We start from the raw sequence: 19,859 nt of genomic DNA on the forward strand, positions 1-19,859 counted from the left end.
ATTATTTTGGTCTGTATATCTCTTGGAGGATTTTGGGTCATCTTCATTTTTGAAATACGCAACATAAAACAACATTTTGGTCGCGCTTAGAGTCCCTGGGATAACCTGTACGTTGGTTTACACAGTAAATTTAATTTCTATTAATAGTAAACAGATGCATTTATGTTATCTTGTAACTGCTTCAACGTTATGACTGCTCATTCTCTTGGGAAACAATTAAAACTTGGATGGTAATTGCCGTATTTGCGTGGAATGACTTATGCTGTTGTTGTTCCAAGCTCTCAGTCCCGGGCGGCCGGATAGAGCCGCAGGATAGAGCTAAGTTCAGCTCAGTGACAAATCATCTCACTGAGCGCTCTTGGCATACATACGTGCATGCAAATAAGCGGACAACTTGAGAAATATTAAAAAACTTTTTTTCCCTTGGAACTCAAGATTCGGTGTTATTGTTTACGTTTTTTTATTCCAGCCCCCCCCCCTCCTTTTTTTTGTTCCTTCTCTGCCCCCTCCCTTGCACCCCTCCAGGATCTACGCCCACGGAGTCAAATTTACTAACAGGGTAGTCCACGGTATTTGAGTTAGAGGTGGGTCGAAAAGTATCAACCTGATACTTTGGCACTGATACGCGCCTGTATCAGGAACGGCAAACGAGTACACTTGAAAAGTATCAGAGACTTTAGTATCAGTTCAGAATTCAGCTGGAACAACACCACGGCCAATGAATACAGTACCCGATCGCAGATGACGGTCACTTGGGCGGAGCTTGTTAAAGGGGAGGGAGCAGGAACGACGAATAAGGGATAAAGAAGGGAAAGAATGTAGGGGAGGAAGCGCAGGGGAAGGCGTTGAAGCCTTGAAGGAGAGGCGCAAAGCGATATTGTTACTAGCAGGGCTGCCACTCATGGGTTTTTCCACCCAGATCTGGGTTTTTCCAATGGTGTTTGGGTTTCTGGGTTTTTAAATAATGAATTCCAACAATTCTAGGTTTTTTATAATTTTAATTATTTTTATACCTAAAACAATAATAAAGGTAGTAGCTACTGTATCTGTTGCAATATCTGTTTGATAAATGCAAACAAGTCTATGTGTTTCACACACAAAAATACATATAAACACAAAACTAGTTTTCAAGAAGCTAAGTCGAATATTAAATTAGACACATTCTTCAAAGAGGCTTGCAGAACACAAAACCAATGCAACAATTAACCTTCAAACCAATCTTGTAGAATCAGACTCTGAATAAAGACTAACGTACATGATGCAGTTTTATAAAAACAATTACCGGTTTAAAGGATGCAGTGATGGTGTTTGTTTTGTCATGTATATATTTGTAGGTTTTTTTATGATATGTACTGGTCCAAGAATTACTTATACAGCCATTTTGCTGCAGTGTAATTTTCTTGTATTGGTTGTATTTAACCGTTTTCAGTCTTGTAAGGTAATTAATTGTTTTATATTAAAACCAGTTATGTTTATATTTTTGAATTAGTACGCAAACATTTTCAACGATAGCATTTTAGACGCATCTGGGTTTTTTACCCATGTGTCTGGGTTTTTTTGTAGGTTATCTAGGTTTTTCATGAATATCAGAGTGGCAGCCCTGGTTACAAGTCGTTTTGTTTATTCTCCTACTTCAAAGTACGCTCAGTGCGCAGTGCGTGCACCGTCTCGTTCAATAATAAAACTAATGAAAATTTAATATTAAAAAGTACATTAATACAAGATATAATATTTATATTTGTGCACCTAACAGCTATGAAAATGCAAATAAATTCTCAGTTGACACTAATAACAGATGTAATCAACACATGGACTTTATTTTTTCGAAAACAATTAGTAACTAGTGTTTTTATACATTAAAAATGCACGATTTTATCAAAAATAAAAAACAGATAGGTACATTAGTGAGCATACTATATCAATGTTTACGTTTCAAATGTTTCTTCAGATTAGTCGATGATTTATAACTCAGTTTTTGTTTACACAAATTACAATTAGCAAACTCATTATTTTCCGTGAAAAAATTCCACACAAATGAAGTCTTTTTCGTGCACTTATCAATTCCTTATTTCACTATAATGATACTAACTACAAAGCATGACAGCCCGCAACATGGTGATACACGGCCAGGACGAACTGCAGTGAATGTTGAACTGATTGATACTGGTTGTATCAGGCGGTCATGAGAGTATCAGAGGTAGAGAATTACCGGGCGTGATAAATAATGTATCAGATTTTCCTTCCGGTCGCACGGTCTGCGTACGCGGAGCTTTGTTGCCTCCTGGGACCGTCTGATACAGAAGTATCAGAGACTTGTACCTAGGTACATTACTGTATCAGTATCAGGTTGGGACTGATACCGAAAATTGCTGTCCCAACCCACCTCTAATTTGAGTTGCTATTCTAGTTCGATCCCTGGCTGGATCAAAGTCGGATCTTTTTTTTTTTTTTTTTTTTACGTAAGGGGAAAACGTGTCGGATTATTTCGCATACAGGTGGACTTTCCCGGAGTGGACACGTTTCCCTCGCCCAATGATTTTGCCGATGATACATTCTTATTTCGTTATCCTTCTCTATTTATAACGAACTCGAAGCCCCGATGTCGACAGTACAATTTCCCGGACTTCCCGTAACCAAAATTTTGAATTTACTTATTTTGCAATTTTTTAAAAGAATAAAAATCAAAACTCCACCATCCCCGTAGCTGGCCTAATTTTCTTTTACCTTCCTTTATTTTTATTTTTAACATAATTCTTACATGCACTATTTATTTATGTATATATATTCACTATGACTTCAAGTATACAAAAAAAAATGTTTTCAGTCCGCGTGATGGCATATTGTACCTTAAAAATACAAACACTGGGGAATTTCCGTGACTTTTCCAAGCTTTCAATTAGATTCCATGCATTTCCCTGAGCCATTACAATTTCCCCTGACTTATCCTCGATTTTCCACAGACTTTTCATTCCTTCAATCATTCATTCATTCATTCATTCAATCATTCTCCACTGGCTGGATTAAATTGAACTGCAAGTTATCTGTCCGCCGTGATTATACTGAACGAATTTTTTTCGCAATTATAATCTGAGGCTAGAAAATTTCGTACATCCAATTGATCAAAATTTATATTTAAAAAATAAAAGGTATTTTTTTTACGCTGAGTTAGTGAAATGATTTATGGAGATGATATGGTAAATCTACGCCCGCGAGGGGGGGGGGGGGATTACTATCAGCAAATCAAGCGAATCGCGTACAGCATATTGAAAAAAAAAGAATAATCAATAATTAATTCAGCCAATAAGAAAGTAATTGTTGGCACGGTGAACACTGAACTGGGTCCCGGTAGGTTTAAACGCACGGATTGGTTTCCCGCAAGATGGAAACGATGCGGCCGCGGCCGGTGCGAACTGAGGGCAGATTGTTCAGACCAACTGCCGGCATTCTCACGGTCTCTCCTACATGAGCGCCCTATCAGGGTAGAGTGGGAAAACTTCCAGTTCGTTTATACATTCCAGAGCAATAAATTTAAACAGAACTGCTGGGGATCACTCCCTCTTGCTTGATCGCGAAGGTATTAGAGCTTCGGAAATGACCAGCGGATAGGGCCACCAACCCAGCATAGTCGCCGCCTCAGTCCCTCCACCACACTCAGTTGACCAGACAGTTCGCCGCCTGAGTATTGGAGTGTTCTATGTCCACTTTTTAGGTTTTTTATGCTATGGACACGAAATTAATATTAGTATTCATTTGTACTATATCCACACACGTCTACGCACATAAAATGTTTGTTCTTAATTTAAGACCAATATTATTTTGTTCTCTGTCATGATATTCATAGTTGTTTGAACTTTCAAATGCTTATATCTCAGTTCCGACTTCAATGGACATAGAACACTCCAATTCTCAGGCGACGAGTTGGCTGTGTCCCGAGCCCTAAGACTTTCTCAGCACTGCTGGAGCCTACCCCGATCTGCCACATCACACTGGGATCCCTCAAAAACACCCAGTGAACCCGTGGTCCCCGGTGGAGGCCTATCCAACACCTCTGTCACAACCCACAGGGCAGGAAGACACTCACTTGAAGGCTGCCATCGGAGCGGTCGCACTACACGCCAGCCCCGGGTCCCCGCGCGACTCAGGGCGTCGCGACGCCGTCCGCGGAGAGATATGGCGGCCGCACGGCGTGACGCGCCGGCCGATAGCGATGGTGATAACTGCCCGACCGCGTGGTCAGGAGAGAGTGCTTGGAGAAGGGGGTGGCAGAGGGGAGGTCGGGAACAACGGCCACGGCCACGAGGCGAGCCTAGTCATCCCCCCCCCCCTCCTCACGGCCTTTCACAATCCAAACACTCATCCAGGCGCCCCACTCGCGAATGCTCTTGATAAGAAGAGACCAGTAGCAAGGTCGACTCCTGACCGGCCGACTACTCAACGGCGATTGCCCGTAGCCGTGTCTGCGATTAGCTTATCGTTTACGTCAGCTCCCCTGCGAACTAAAGCGTCGCTACAAGGCGTCCTCGGGCGCGTCCGTGACTCTCTTCTCTCTTTAACTAAATGTGAACAACAAAGTCTGAGAAGGGGTCGTTACCACAACGCCGAATTACCACAACGCCGAACGTACAATAACGCCGAATACCATAACGCCGAATTCCAAATTGACCACAACGCCGACGACCCGAAAACTGCTGTGTACCACAACGCAGAATGACCACAACGCCGAATGACCATAACGCCGAAAAATGTTGCTGCGGGAGTGCCAAATGAGCAAACTGAAAACTACTAAATGAATTTATGTGTGTTTCTCAAAAGTACCTTAACGCCGAAATACCACAACGCCGAATGCCATAACGCCGAATCGGTAATTGACAATAACGCAGAATTAAATGTTGACGATAACGCCGAAATACAAATTGACCATAACGCCGAATCCATACTTGACCACAACGCCGAATCCGTATTTGACCACAGCGCCGAATCCCTAGCGTGTTGCCTACCAGCCAGGAACCTAAACGCAGTATTTGGAAACTTATTTTCTTTATAACGAAAGCAGCAAAGTTTAGAATCTTATCTGTAGTTGTAAAGTGGCACAATTAATTAAAGTAAGTTATAATTGTCAGTTATTATATGAATTGTTAGCGATGATTAGTAGCCCCGGATACTTGGTGAACGGAATAGTTATTTATAAAATCATTCCTCTCGAGCTGTCTCCTCAGTTAATGCTTCGTTATCATTTCATGATAGCATTTAAACTCACTTCCATGTATCATTATTAACCCGCATGCCTAAGTTTCATTGTGCACTGTGGAGGTACATATAGCTGAAGTAGCTATTCAAATGCTTGGAAAACATTTAAGTCTTGCAAGATGACTACATAACATAATTATGCATTATATTAAGGTGGTTTGGACGCAATAATAGTTGTAGTTTTATATTTGTACCAAACAATGTCCAACTTTTAACCATTGATTCCGGTTTTCAATGGTTTCCCGAAAGGATAATGCTGAAATGGCGCGGTTGAGATATTCGGGCGTTTTTAGGGTCTTGAAAATTACATTTCATAAATTCCTTACATATCGTAGGGGTTTGTGAATTTTTTCATGTTAAGAATAAATCTTGTTCTAGCCGCAAATGCGTTCTTAAATGCGATATAAATGTGTTTAACAAAAAAAATAAGCATAGTACACCTAATAATTTTTTCTTGAACCATTCGTATTTATGTTACAGATTTTATGAAAGTATAATTAGCGAACATATTTGCTGTTTTTTTTTATTCCCAGGGGCTTTATCTTGAGCCTAGCATAGATAGAAATTAGTGTGATGCAATAAATAATAAATTAAATATTATTTACTTGGATACTGTAAATTGTATGCACCTAATTATAAATTTATCTTATTAAAGCGTAGCGACGAATTAGTAAAATAGCATGTATGTAAACTGATAGAGCTAGAGTTAGGTCCCGTTCGTAAGTTTACTGCGTTCAAGAAAGGTAATTGGTTTGTGCAGGAGCGCAAGAACTAACTATTCTCTATACCGCGAGGGTAAACGTTGCTTCCGAAGAGCCCGCTAGAATGCGTGGAGTGCTCTGCTAGAGGTGCTTGGCGCGGCCATTGTGCTAAGGAAGGCGCGCTGTTGTCACTTACTCGTCTGTTCTTTTCCAAGTGAACGAAGTGCGCCGGAAAGTCCAGAACACAAAACGTGACAACTTCGTAGTCGACAGTGTGAATATTTATGTAAACTAAATATATGTATGTTCAGTTCGAAAGCGTAGGTCAGATATTTTATTGGGTTTGCCATAAATTTACGTTGCCGTGATGCAGTAGGTACTGTGCGTATAGTGAAAAATCGTTACGTTTTTCTAGTAAGGCCTGTTCTAAAATACAACGGTAACGGAACAGACGGAACCGAAAACGAAAACGGATCGTTGTTCCGTTCCGTCCGTATTTTTCTCTTTCTACAACTACACAGACCCGTAAGAAAAACAGCCGGTAAATAGCAAGCGTGGCGTCACATAAAACTAAGAGTATCAAATTAATTACTTTTTAAATCTTTGTATATGTACGGTAGTATATCTGGAAATATATTAAATAGACATTTGGAAAGGAATTCAGAAATAACGGAAGGCATAAATCTCCTCGTCTTACGTTTAAACATTTCATTTTAAAGTTTTTCTCCAACTTGTCATATATATAGTAAATATTTTACCATGAAAATCAGCAGTTCGTTAAAATTCATCACGACGAAAAACACACGAACAATTAAATCACAAAACTTGTTTACATTTTGTTTCTGTAAAATAAAAATAAAAAAATAAAAATTTTACAAAAATAAATCAAAACAAATTGCGGGAGGTTATGCCGTCCACCCTGGATAGTCAAGGTCACTGTGCGGAATGAGCGTTTTGTAGTAGGAGTGTGGGGGTGGTGGTGGAGGGTTAAACCAAATATTTTAGAATGACAATATAGGAAATTCGAGCCTTTTAACATGGTGAAAGCTGGCGACACCCGACAGCAGCGACCCTGGTGGCTTTGCCTAAAGGAACGCCCGCGAAATTAAAATTCCCATGCATTACAATGGGAGATACCAGCACAGATTTACTCTCGTCTCTTGAAATATTGTTGTTATCGTGAAATAAATTTACGGTCAATATATTTTTACTGAAACAGAGTATTCATATTTCAAAACAGTTACCCAATTTACAGAGCTATATTGATTTTTAAGACCATTAAATATAGTGTTACTGTAAACATAACAGACAACCAAATGACGCAAATCAGACAGTTTTTAATAATGAAACATACTTAACTCTAAACCTGAAATTTTATAAATCACATATTTTATAAATATTCCGTGAAAGTTGAAAAAAATTTCCTCGAGGAACTGCTTACAGTGAAAAAAACAACTTAAAAATTGAATATGAATTGTCCCGAACCAAAATTAAGTATTTTTAATGTTGCTAATTTGAAGTCAACCAACCAAACACTTATAAAATTGAGATTAATTTAATTTATTTAACATAACCAAACACTTAAAACTAATTTACATTATTTTTATGTTGAAAACCAAACATAAAACCTTTGAAATCAATAATTTAGGTAAACTGCTTGAAATACTACAGTGACAACTAAGTCATTCAGCATAATGAGTGGAGCGCAAAAATACAAATTTGAGGATATTTAAATTATTTTTTAGGTAATGCTCTGGTTTAAAAATATACAATAAAAATTTAAAAACAAAATTATATTAAAAATAGATTAAAAAATATTTTAAAACATTGAATTTTGAAATATGCATCATTGTTTCCAATAAGACACTATCATTTTTAAACAGTGGAAAAGGAATATTTGATTTAAACTATACACAAGTAAACATGGCTATAGCAAATATTGTAGTTCCTATTAAGATATTTGGCTATAGTTTCAGCCTTCGGAAAACTAAAAAACGACTTCTAAAAGCTAGATACATCGTAATTATTGCAACCAAACATTGCACAAACTTTTCCAGTCATTATAAATAACTTAAACAGGAGAAAACAAAGAAAAAACGTCCATTCAAACTTATCAAAATAACATTGTCTCAAATGCGCTTACAACGTATGTCCAGGCTAGGCCGCCAGAATGCGCTAATGAAAGTGTCGCCCGTTTTTTCGACGACTTTCCTATATTGTCCTAAAATATTTGGTTGAACCATCCTCACACTACCATAAACCTGTTTAGGGACTTAAGTGGGGGGAAGGGGCGGGGTGGTACATATCCCACATTGTAAACAAACAACGTCTACCATCAACTACTAAGTACTATAACTACTATTATAAACGTTCATTTAGTAGTGTGTCAACAATGTGAGGGATATAATAGACTAAAGATGATGATAATACTTACAGATTTACGCAAATACTGAATGCTGGTTGTGATCTGCCATACCACTGGCGCTAAAATACTAAATTCTTCCACGCTTGATAACTTAAAAAAAAAAATATTTTCATATTTGAATTATTTTCACCTTGTAAACACCGCTCTTAAAGTGACAATAGATGGTTAACACCACTATGCAAGACTAATTTATATTCAAAGTCATCCACCAATGCCTTGTCATAAGCTTGGAACAGTTTACCGACATCAGATTAGTCATCCCATGGCTGAGGGGATGACACTGACATCACGCAAAATGTTTATTCAGATCTGTATAATTGTGGGTGTGAGTGTTCATGAACGTAATAGAATTGTAATTTTTTATATTAGTACTTAGTCTGCCACTTAGGAGTGTTTTTGTGTATTTGTAACATTTATGTAATTGTATCGTTTGAGCATTGATTTTTAAATAACATATCAATAAAAAGAAAGTGTATTTTAAATGTGTCCAGTGTAAGGAACGTTAGCATGCCCTCTGCGCTTTTAAAGACGTTCATAAATGAGAATGAATCACTGGAATATCAGGTGTAGGAATAGCGATATATATACACAAAAGCATAAAAGTGACTGCCTTAGACTTTCTCATGCCAGGTAGGCATGAATACTTATCAGCAGAAGTACGTCATAAGCACAGGGATATTGCCGTAAGGGTCCTGTACAAGCAAAAAAATAATAATATGTAGGTATATTCCATATACTAATTAAACTGAAGACTGTTCATGGTAAATTTAACACTTCTGAGCACCTGGTTACTTTTTTCTCTCGATAAATTTGTATCCTTTCACTACTTATTTATGCTAAATATTTATATTTTTCTATTCAGGATAGTCTGTTTTTTCAACCCAACAAAAATTATATGTCCGAAACCTCTACGAAATATAATATTGGTTGTTAGGTTATTCAAATAACACTAGAACCTCGATAATCCGAGCTGGATGGGACCGGGGCCAACTCGGATTATCAGAACCTCGGATTATTGGAAATACGAATAAAAACACGCAAAATCAATTTCTAATACATATGTCGATGTTTTAATAAAAATAAAATACAAACATATTGAAAGGCAGATTAGAAATATATACATAATTATTATTTTTTAAAATAATATATTATTGTTTTTTGTTTTTTTAATGCTCCTCGCTTCTCAGCTGCTCGTGTGCTCCACTTCTTAAAAAACATTACGTCATTTGGCGTGACGTCATCTTGCTGCTCCACGTATTCGAGTGCCTTTTCTAAACGTAGAAACCCATCTGCATGGCTAATTTTTTTGTTGGTTTCTTCTTCCCCTTGTTCGTCTTTTTCGGTGTCCTCATCCCGGTTGTTGACCATTTCAATAATTTTCTCATCTGTCAATTCTTCAATTTCATCACTGTCTAACCACTTCTTAACCTCTTCAGCACTGGATTCCATTTCGCAGCCAGGGATTGCCACCATTAAATTCAATAGAGTCATATTATCACAGTCATCTTCAACTGTTTCTTCTTCTTCACTTTGTGAAACTCTCGGTTTTATAAGTTTTGACCAGGATTTCTGTATAGTTTCCTGTTTAATTTCTGACCACGCATCAACTAACCAATAGATAACGTCTTTTATATTAACTGTTTTTAGCATATCTACTAATGAAATTTCTTCTTCTTGCAAAATATATGTCAGAAGCATGCGTCTGTACTTTTTCTTTATTGTCGCAATGACGCCTTGGTCCATAGGTTGAATGAGGCTAGTCACATTTGGGGGCAGGAAAACAGTTTTAATTTCATCACTTGAAAGCTCTTCTACGTTTGGATGGGATGGAGCGTTGTCAATAACCAACAGTGCTTTTCTCGGTAATTGTCGTTCTTTTAAAAAAGTTTCTACTGAAGGAACAATTTCCTCGAAGAACCAATTTTTAAAAATGGTCGTATTCATCCACGAGTTCTTTTGATTTTTGTATGCGACGGGTAGTGCGTTCATATTTACATTTTTAAAAGCTCTAGGTTTTTTTGATTTTCCTATCACCAAGGGACGAAGCTTATGTGTCCCAGAGGCATTGGAACATGGCATAACAGTAATTCGTTCCTTGCTCTTTTTATGCCCAGGAGCGGAAATCTCGTCTTTGGATGCTAGACTCTTGTCAGGTAGCATTTTAAAATTTAACCCAGTCTCGTCACAGTTATATAATTGATCATGTGTGTAGCCCCCTTCTTCGATCATGCTTTGAAATTTTTGAACATAGTTTTCAGCACCAGCAGCATCAGCTGAAAGCTTTTCTCCTGTGATATGCAATTGCCGCACACCGTATCTTTTTTTCCATTTATCCAGCCATCCTTTACTGGCATTAAAATTGCTTTCACCTTCTTGTAATTTATTACGAAAATACTGCGCTTTTTCTTGTAATATAGGCCCAGAAAGAGGGACACCTTTTTGCCGCTGTGCTAAAAACCATGAAAACAAAGCTTCACTTGTTTTTTCGTACTCACTTGTTTTCATACGAGATCTGGATGTTGTAGCCTGATAAAGATTTTTTTGAGTTTGCCATAACTCCAATTTCTGTCTGTTGCGCCTCCAGTCACCCACAGTAACAGCACTCACTCCTAAATCACGCGCAATTGTTTTTAGTGGCTCACCTTTATCAACCCGCGTCAGCGCTTCTAATTTATCACTTAATGATATTTCAGTATGTTTTCTTTTACTCATACTGGTTCGTAATAGAACTGGGACGTAACTACATAGATGTGCTCACGGCGAAGAACTTATGGGAACTAAAAATTGCCCTCTGGAGGGAACGCGGGGAAGTGACGAGGGGGCGGAGGATCTAGGCCGACGGAGAAAAGGGGTTTCCCCCAATGTTCTAAAAATAGATGCTTGCGACTTCTGCAGGGGTGGGCGGCTACCTGCTATGTACAGTCACTTACCCAACTCACCCCATCAGGCCTTCCTCCTCAACGTAGCCCTGGCCGTCCCTACGTGTATGTGTGTTTGCAAAATTCATATTTTTTTCTTTCTCATAACCCCCGAAACTGACTCGGATTATTGGGAACTCGGATTATCGGAGCTCGGATTATCGAGACCCTAGTGATTTTCAAAGTGTCCACTTTACCGTGAACGGCCTACCTTGAAAATGAATTATTTAACATGTTAGAAAAATATGAAGATATAATCTTATTAGATGATTTCAACATAAATATGTTAAAACTTTCCGCTGTGAAACAGTTCTACGCAGGAATCCTAAATATTGCGCAACGATTTAAGGTGGCCATCTGATAGCGGGTATGTTTTTAATGTTCGAGGCGTGGGAAGGGCGGGAGAGCTAAGAGCGATAGACACACGCGCATCAAGGTCCTAACGCCTATATCCGCCAGGCGGTCTTCTGACATGCAGCAACATTGTCGAAGACTCCCCTCTAAGGCAATTTCAGTGGGGATCCTATCATTTTATGACGAAATATTAAATGTGAAGGTTTTTTGCACGTTCCTAGACCATTTTAAAGTCAGTGAAACTTTATTTTCAAACCTAAAATTGACGGTGAAAATAACCATTTTAGCCATTTTCAGCTTCCAAAAGAGGTTATTTATATAGAGGATTGTATAAGCTGGCAATGGTCTAGGAACACGTGTAACATATGTTAAGTGGTATTGGTAGCAAGTGCCGAGCTCACACGCGGTACACTTGTGTGATACGTGAACTGCTGAAGCTCTGCACAGTATTTATAGTGGCCGGTCTAAACAACCTCCTTAAATAATTTCACGTAACTGGATATAATAACCCAAAGATATCACATGAATACCAGAAGAACCTCGTATTTTACAAAAAAATTCGAAAACTCAGCAATTATAAAAAAAGAAGAAATTATTTCGTTATGGGTATATTTCAGCATATTGCCTATCGCATGTAATTTCATTCTGAATAATTTAATATTGGTTTTTACTTATTGTATGCTCGTGTAACATGCATATTTTGTCTTTAACAAGCTGTTTTGAGAAAAATATGCAAACTTTGCTTACAACTAATGTATACAGAATTAACGATATTTATAATAAACATCAAATACTTTATGTGTAAATTACGAACAACAAACTACTACACTTATTGAGACAAATGTTTTAAGACGCTCGTCCACTCACAGGTGACTTGTGTGAATGAGACACTAAATCGATATACCGCCCTTATCCTCGGTGCCTCCAACTCTGAGTCGCCCTTCACGCACAAGCAATTGAACGAGCATGCAGCGTTTTCATTGTGCAGCGTGTACCTACGGGACTTTAAGCGGTAACCTTATCATTTTTGCTATAACTACGTAAGTCTGAATCGAATAATATATTAGTAACTGCAAGAGTGGAGGTTAGCTGCAGCATTAGCCTCCCACCTAGGCGATCCGGGTCCAATTGTAAAAAAAAAAAATTATTCTTTCAAAACTATATTTCATTTCGATCAATGTTCCATTTGCCCTATAAAAAATAATAAAGTGTTATGTTTTAACTAGGGGAAAAATCAGTACTGATATTGAATGTGCAAAAAGATAAACATGTTGGCTGTATGTTTAGCTTCACAGTTGCAAGAGAGTGCGCTTATCTTACGAATACAGCATTTCATTGCCTGGCAGGTAGGCAACAAGTTATGGTTTCGGCGTTATGGTCATATTAGAATTTCGGCGTTATGGTCATATAATGGTTTCGGCCTTATGGTCATATAATGGTTTCGGCGTTATGGTCATATTGTAGATTCGTTGTTGTGGCATTCGGCGTTATGGTATTTCGGCGTTGTTGTACATTTGAATTCTCTTTCAGTATATTTAGTGACTTTCTTCTGAGTTTGTTTTTGTGGCAGTACTGCAATGACATTTTTCGGCGTTAATGTATTTCGGCGTTGTGGTCATTCGGCGTTGTGGTACACGGCAGTTTTCGGGTCGTCGGCGTTGTGGTCAATTTGGAATTCGGCGTTATGGTATTCGGCGTTATTGTACGTTCGGCGTTGTGGTATTTCGGCGTTGTGGTGCGTCCCCTCTGAGAAGTAGTACTGGACGAAACAATTGATGCCCCACAGAGCTGAATGGAAGAAAATTTGAAATTCTTATGATTTTCATATACTTCTTATCTTTTTAATTAGTTGTAAGTAATCAGATTAAAACTCGTTCTGCGATATTTTTTTAAAGTTATAGACATTTATGTATTCTATGCTTAATTTTTAATTACTTTAATTTAGTTATGGTTGAATCTTTTGTAACAGTTAATATTTGAACATTAAGTTAAAATTTTAATTTGTTCTCTTAATATTTAGTCAACATCTGCTTACATCATGCTTAATTTTTAATATTCCACTATTTGATGTAATTGCAGAAAAGTGGTGAAGTGTAAGAAAAGGCGGGCCGCCTTAACTTCGCCACCAATAAAGACGATAAATAAATAAATAAATAAATAATTCGCTTTGCCAGGTAGGTCAGTTTACATACATAAACCAAAACCCACAGAGAACCTGTCTAAATCAGCAGGTGTCGAACAGATGGACCCAACAATGTAACTAAATCAGGTATTATGGGCAAAACAACGACCATAGCGCACAGACGAACAAATTCATGCAACGGAAATCCATTGCTGTCCGATATTTTCTTTTTTTTTCTTCTGTGTTATCCGTAATACCGGTTTCAGTTTCATCGTGTGCTCCATCTGTTCGACACCAACAAATTAGGCTTGTTCTCCGAGAGTTTTTGGTTTTCATTTTTATTTATTATTTTGCTTTTTTTGGTAATTTTTTACCCCGCTGCAATGGCGTAAGTCCAAAAAAAATTGGCATTGAATCGAAATTTCCCATTGCACGAATCATTTAAAGAACTAATAAAATAGTAAAATAAAATAGCTTGGTAAGTTTATTTCTAGGTTCGACTTAGCGTTGAGCTGTTATGAGAACTCGGGGCAGGTCGCACGGGGCCTGGGACTCACCAGAGCTGGCGCGAGGCGCCCTCCATCGTCGCCGCGAGACGCTCTCTGCACGCACCTCGCTCGGCGTCTGACGGCGAGGCTGGGGCAGGCCCCCCCGCGCGCTAGGCGGCGCGGCGCTGACGTCACACGGCCGCGTCACGCCCGGCGCACGCGACTCCATGGTCTCTACGCGCGCCAGGCACCGAGTCCTTTCGTCGGTAACGCGCCTCTATGAGACACTTCAAGCGGCGAACCCGTAAGGCCTGTGCTACACGATGGAAGTTTATACAGGTTCCGCTAGAAGCTTCCAGCAAAACTGCCAGCCAACCAAGCCTTCATGGCAGCAGGTGTGGTTGTTCACGGAAGAAACGCGTAAAATTATGGCTGACGCTGGGCCTAGCGTGTGCCAAATTGTTTTTTTGTTACGCTGGTCAACACATTTTTTTTCAATGTTCGGTCACGAAATTTCTCACAATTGACGCGTAATACTGCAACTGCTTCAAAACAGACACGTTCACCGCGTTCCAAATCAATCATCAAATAAAACTTCAATCCCTCCGAAATAATTTACCGTTTTTTTAACACTTCATTCTGATTGGATAAAATGTCTACCTCCTTGGAAACCTTCCACAGAACCATTCATGCCTGCTGCCCTGGAAGACCTTCCAAGGAAACCTCCATCGTGCGTTGGGGGGGGGGGGGGGGTTAATTATATGCTGGACTTACCTACCTATATCGCCTTGAATATTGTGTTTGGCAAGCTATTCTATTTTACTTACATTTAAGACTATCAAGTGTTTTTTTCCTCCTTTAAATGATTCGTGGAATGGGGAATTTCGATTTAGTGAAAACATTTTTAGGACATACGCCATTTCAGTTTTTCACTGTTTGTCGTGGTTAAAAAAAAAAATCAAGATGAGTGCATAGACTTCAAATGCTATTCGTGATCAGACACTTTCAACATCTTGAACGGTTTGTAAATGGCGCGTCGAAACACGGGGAGCTCTGCACGCCGTGAAGTCGTCTGTAAACTGTTGTGAAGAAGTTGCGAAACAATATGGAGACTTGCCCAGGCGTTCACGACTGCAGTCCCGAGTGTGTGTGTGTTGGAACATTCTTCATGGCCGGCTCCCGCGGTAATTATTTTTCATACTCAAAACAGAAAAAAAAAATAATAATAAGACGACGGTGGACACGACAGAAATAAGGTGGACCTGAATTCAGGAATAATCTCCTAAATAAACTGATATCGGAAGATGCCGTTGGTATTCCGAAATCTCACGCAGTTGACTACTAACGTTAATGTATTCGATTTATTTTATCTCGGTTTTCATATTCACTCCGTCACGCTCCAGACACGACGACTATGGAAATAATATTTTATTAAAAGTATACTTTTCTCAGTAGACCATATTTTAATAAACAGTTCTTGTATGAAAAAAAAAATGGAAGAGGAAGGAGACAGACATGAGTTGATCGATTTTGTATACCAGCTTTAGGGACATGGATTGATGGTAACTTACGGTAAATCTTAAAAAAAAACACCAAAAAACACACCAATACACAATACACCATAAAAACTGAAATGTAAGTTAATACACCAAAAGACAAATAAAATTAAATTATTTATCAATTCGTAATAATGTTGATCAAACAAATTTAATATTTTAAAATATCAAATTCAATTATTACAATTTATTAAAGCATTAATCGGTACCCAAATATAAAGACAAAATTGATATGAAAAATTAGATTTATTTTCTTAAATAATGGATCTCTACTGACATTTTAAATATATATTTCTGGCGTTTGGTACTTTCTTGCAAATAAACTAATCGTGACGATAAATCTTTAATATTTCATTTTACTCAGTCCTAAAATATGCTAATAACAAACTATGCTATATAAAATATTTAAAATACATCTTGCATCACAATCAAATTTTACCTATTTTGGTTCAATGGATATTAAGTAAAATTTTAGCGTCACTTTGTTGGACAATACCTTAGCAAATAAATATAATGTATAAAATAAAGTAAAAATATTAACACTGAAATTTCCAGTTTAAAATGCGAAATTGGCCCAACAAAGAGGTCGCGGATAGGACACAAATCCATTCCCTAAAAATAAAGGACTGGCCGTGTCCTATCGTGCACTAGGAATACGGTTAGTGTACAGGTGTAGCATATTTAATTCATAAATCCTTGTTTTTGTGTATTGGAATACCTGCCTAAGGGAAGTAAATATTCAATCAAGATGAGAAAATTAATGAAGACCTTGATTCAGCAGAACAATAAAACAAAACGTTATACTAGTGAAACATTTTTCCAACTATTGGTAATGTTTATTGTTAAAAATAATGTTTAAACTATTTTCTACGTTCATAGACTAGCACGTTTTTAATCAACAAACATAGTGGTGTAAGTCAGTGGTAAGGGTAAAAAAATATATATATGTTTAAGAATAGTTTGGTAATCTTTCGAACCAACTTATCATTGTTCCGTGAGTGCCTCGTGCGTCGATAAGAATCTTATCTGAATCTTTTAGCTGAAACAATGTTTTATGAAACGAACTATTACTGTAAAAACAGGGGTTGTATTAAAAAAACTTTCTTAGTATAAAATTAGTCAGAATTTATAAATAACCCTCTTAATATTATCTTAAACCTTTGTCCGAAAAAAAATATACGACCATATATTAGTGCAAGGGAAGAAAAATACTGTTTAGATGACAAAAATAAACTACGTTAGTAGGCATAATATTAAATTATTTAAGACATTCAATGCTGGATACATCAAGTTAAAAACATTCAAAATATATTCTTGCATGGAATATGACAAAATGTTCAATCAATCTTTTCTGAATATGGCGAACATATAGGTTATGTTCATTAAGTTCTTAAAATGTTCCTAGAGTTTATAAAAGTTTCCAAAACATTTCCAGAAGAAAAAAAATAGTTACTTCGAAATATACTTACGCCTGTAGGCTGTACCGAAGAGATTTCTTTTCTCTTTGTTTTCTATGGCATGCAGTACAAAAACAGCAATAGTGTGTGTAAAAAATATATTTTATTTTAATCACCTATCACTATTGTTAAAATAATTCCAAGAACGTATACGTCGTTGGTCTTGACATTCGCTATGCGTAACGGCGATGCGTTCGTCGGCGTCGCACACGCGAATCAATTTTTTTCTTCTTTTTTTTTCCTAACCTAACTAAAAACTAAGTGTGTTGGGGAGGGTTCCGGGTTAGGGAGGGAGACTAAGTGCGTCTCAGTCCGAAGCCTATATACTCTAATCATGCAGGGTGTTAGCCATGCAGGAGGGGTAGGTAGCATGCATCATGTGCTAGGAGGGGGCTTGGCCAGCCATGGCAGCTATTGGCGCTATGACTAACTCCCCTCACTGACTATACTAGACTAAAACCAGATAAGTTGAGCCCAAATAAAACCTGCAATAGTCACAGGGAAAACCCTGGGCTCTGACATGCGGGGTGCAAAAATTCCATGCATTAATATCGAGCAGCAGGCTCACGGGAAACAGAAAGATGCTTCTGGAAGAAGAGTTGGACAGAGTGGAATCCGAGCGCAAGGGAACGCGAGCGCGTTGTCTGGACGTCGCACGGCGGACGGGGTGTAGCGCACCACGGAGTCCGACCCCGCGCCGCGGCGGACAGAGTGTACGGTCGCAGCTGGAGGAACTGGGCTGTGTAGCCCCGGGGGTCAACAACCATTACGAGACGAACCAACCGTCTTTCTGGGACACGCAGCAGCACGGCAGCTCACTTCCGAGAACTAGTAATCAGCGTACACACAACAATTTAAGTACGGCTTAACATTTTTTTGGTATACGCAGTTGGCGAAGGTATCAAGTCTAACAGCCCGCATTCCTAGTAATATGCTAGCCTATGCTAAAAAAAAAAATCAAACTAAAGTGTATTTTGATATAACTCATGGTTCTGTGGCTCTGTTGGGTCATTGTGGTTGTAAATGCTATAACTAGGGACCGGAAAAATTCGCGGGTTCAATGACCTCTAGGATGAACTCCATAGTTCTACGTACACTCGGTCAAATGCCACCCATTCATTGGCTGCTGTCTTGTGAGACGTTCCAGCGTAGCACCCTGTGATTCGACAAAGCTTTGGTTGGGTGTTTCTCATTGGCCCAGAGTCACCCAGGTGAGTTGTGAACCAATAGCAGAGGCAGCACTGATGTATAACGATTTGTATTTTAGCCTATCGCGAAATGAATTCGCGAATTTTTTCGGTCTCTAGCTATAACACGTTTGATCCTCACTAAAAGTTCACTTACGATCGTTCCCGCTACTATCCCACACTCCTCTACCTTTGTACTAGCTTTCCGAACACTAGTGAAAATTACAAAAAAAAAAAAGTCCCAAAATACAATTGGGCCAGTTGGTCGTCTCTTTAAAACTTCCGCAGTTCTCCCGAATATTTACTTTGAAGTGTAACTTTTTTTATGCATTATTGTTGGGAGTTATACAAATCAATTTCCAATAAAGCCCAACATCAACACTTTATTAAATGCATCTATGGATGAGGTTCCAAAATACACCCATGCATGACTCTGGTTGTGCTATTCAAAGTTCAACTAACGCACCTGTAACCCACCTTTGTAGTTATTTTTAAACTTGCCTTAAGCTCCAGGCTTAATTTGCATAGCAATATCATAGTACGATACTGAACATTTTAAACGCTATGTTTTCACAACCCTTTCATTAAACCATACAAGGGAAAACGATAAAAAAAATAGGCATAGCAACTATTCCGTAATCATCCAATGGTATATAAAATATAAAATTATTGATTTGCTCTCGTCTAATTAGTCTAAAATATTTACCACATACATGAAAAGTTTCACTAAACACATGAATAAAATTTATAATGGTCATCAAAAAAAAAGGAAAAGTAACTACAAGTCCAAAATGCAAAAATCACTGAAACCCAACTAACCAAATATTTCATAAAATAATTTAAATTATCAAAAAATATTCTCTCTAACGATACTTTTATCATAAATTAACTATTACTGGTGGTAGACCGAAACTGTTCTACATCCTGTTTTGCGAGAACATATGAAAATATTCAACCAGATATAATAACATGCTATACATCCTATGTAAATCGTTAAAATGAAAGTCACAACCCACTATATTCAGAAGTGAATAAAAACAGGCTTATAGTCTTATGACAATGAAAATCTACACTGATTTCCCCCCCCCCCCCTGATTATGAACACACTGTGTAGACTACATGTTTTCTTTATTACTGTGTTTGCAACCCATTCTGATTGGGGACAGTTTTCCGCGGCACAATGGGGGTTCATACAGTATCGGCACGGGATGTGATTTTTTCGGAGATTGGCAGTCTTGACGAGCAGCGGGTTCAGTCGTCCGAAATAATGATTGTTACTTGTTATGGTTGATGGCCGGAAACGTTTCATGCGGAGAAAATACACAGGCCAACAACATCTTTTTTTTTATAGTTTTTTTTTTGTCTTGCTATAATGCGTATGTAAACTTCCCATAGGTTGGTACC

The 19,859-nt window shown here is 38.2% G+C and overlaps 1 protein-coding gene across 4 annotated transcripts in view; it reads right to left on the bottom strand.

Moving 5' to 3' along the window:
* LOC134535964 (prestin-like) overlaps positions 1-19,859 on the bottom strand; it is an 87,789-nt gene that overhangs the window by 32,339 nt on the left and 35,591 nt on the right. The window contains exon 1 of one of the 4 annotated variants that reach the window (XR_010075737.1): positions 14,325-14,388. The exons of 1 other annotated variant lie outside the window; for it this stretch is intronic. Coding sequence is in view for 2 of the 3 variants with exons in the window: in XM_063375415.1 (XP_063231485.1) it covers positions 14,325-14,350 (26 nt within the window). In the remaining variant the exon portion in view is untranslated. Of the gene's footprint in view, positions 1-4,081; positions 4,214-14,324; positions 14,426-19,859 lie in introns of those variants that run through there. 2 more of the 4 variants (XM_063375415.1, XM_063375417.1) reach the window with 2 other exon arrangements.

This window comes from Bacillus rossius, chromosome 10, assembly GCF_032445375.1.
Source record: "Bacillus rossius redtenbacheri isolate Brsri chromosome 10, Brsri_v3, whole genome shotgun sequence".
Lineage (NCBI taxonomy): Eukaryota > Metazoa > Arthropoda > Insecta > Phasmatodea > Bacillidae > Bacillus > Bacillus rossius.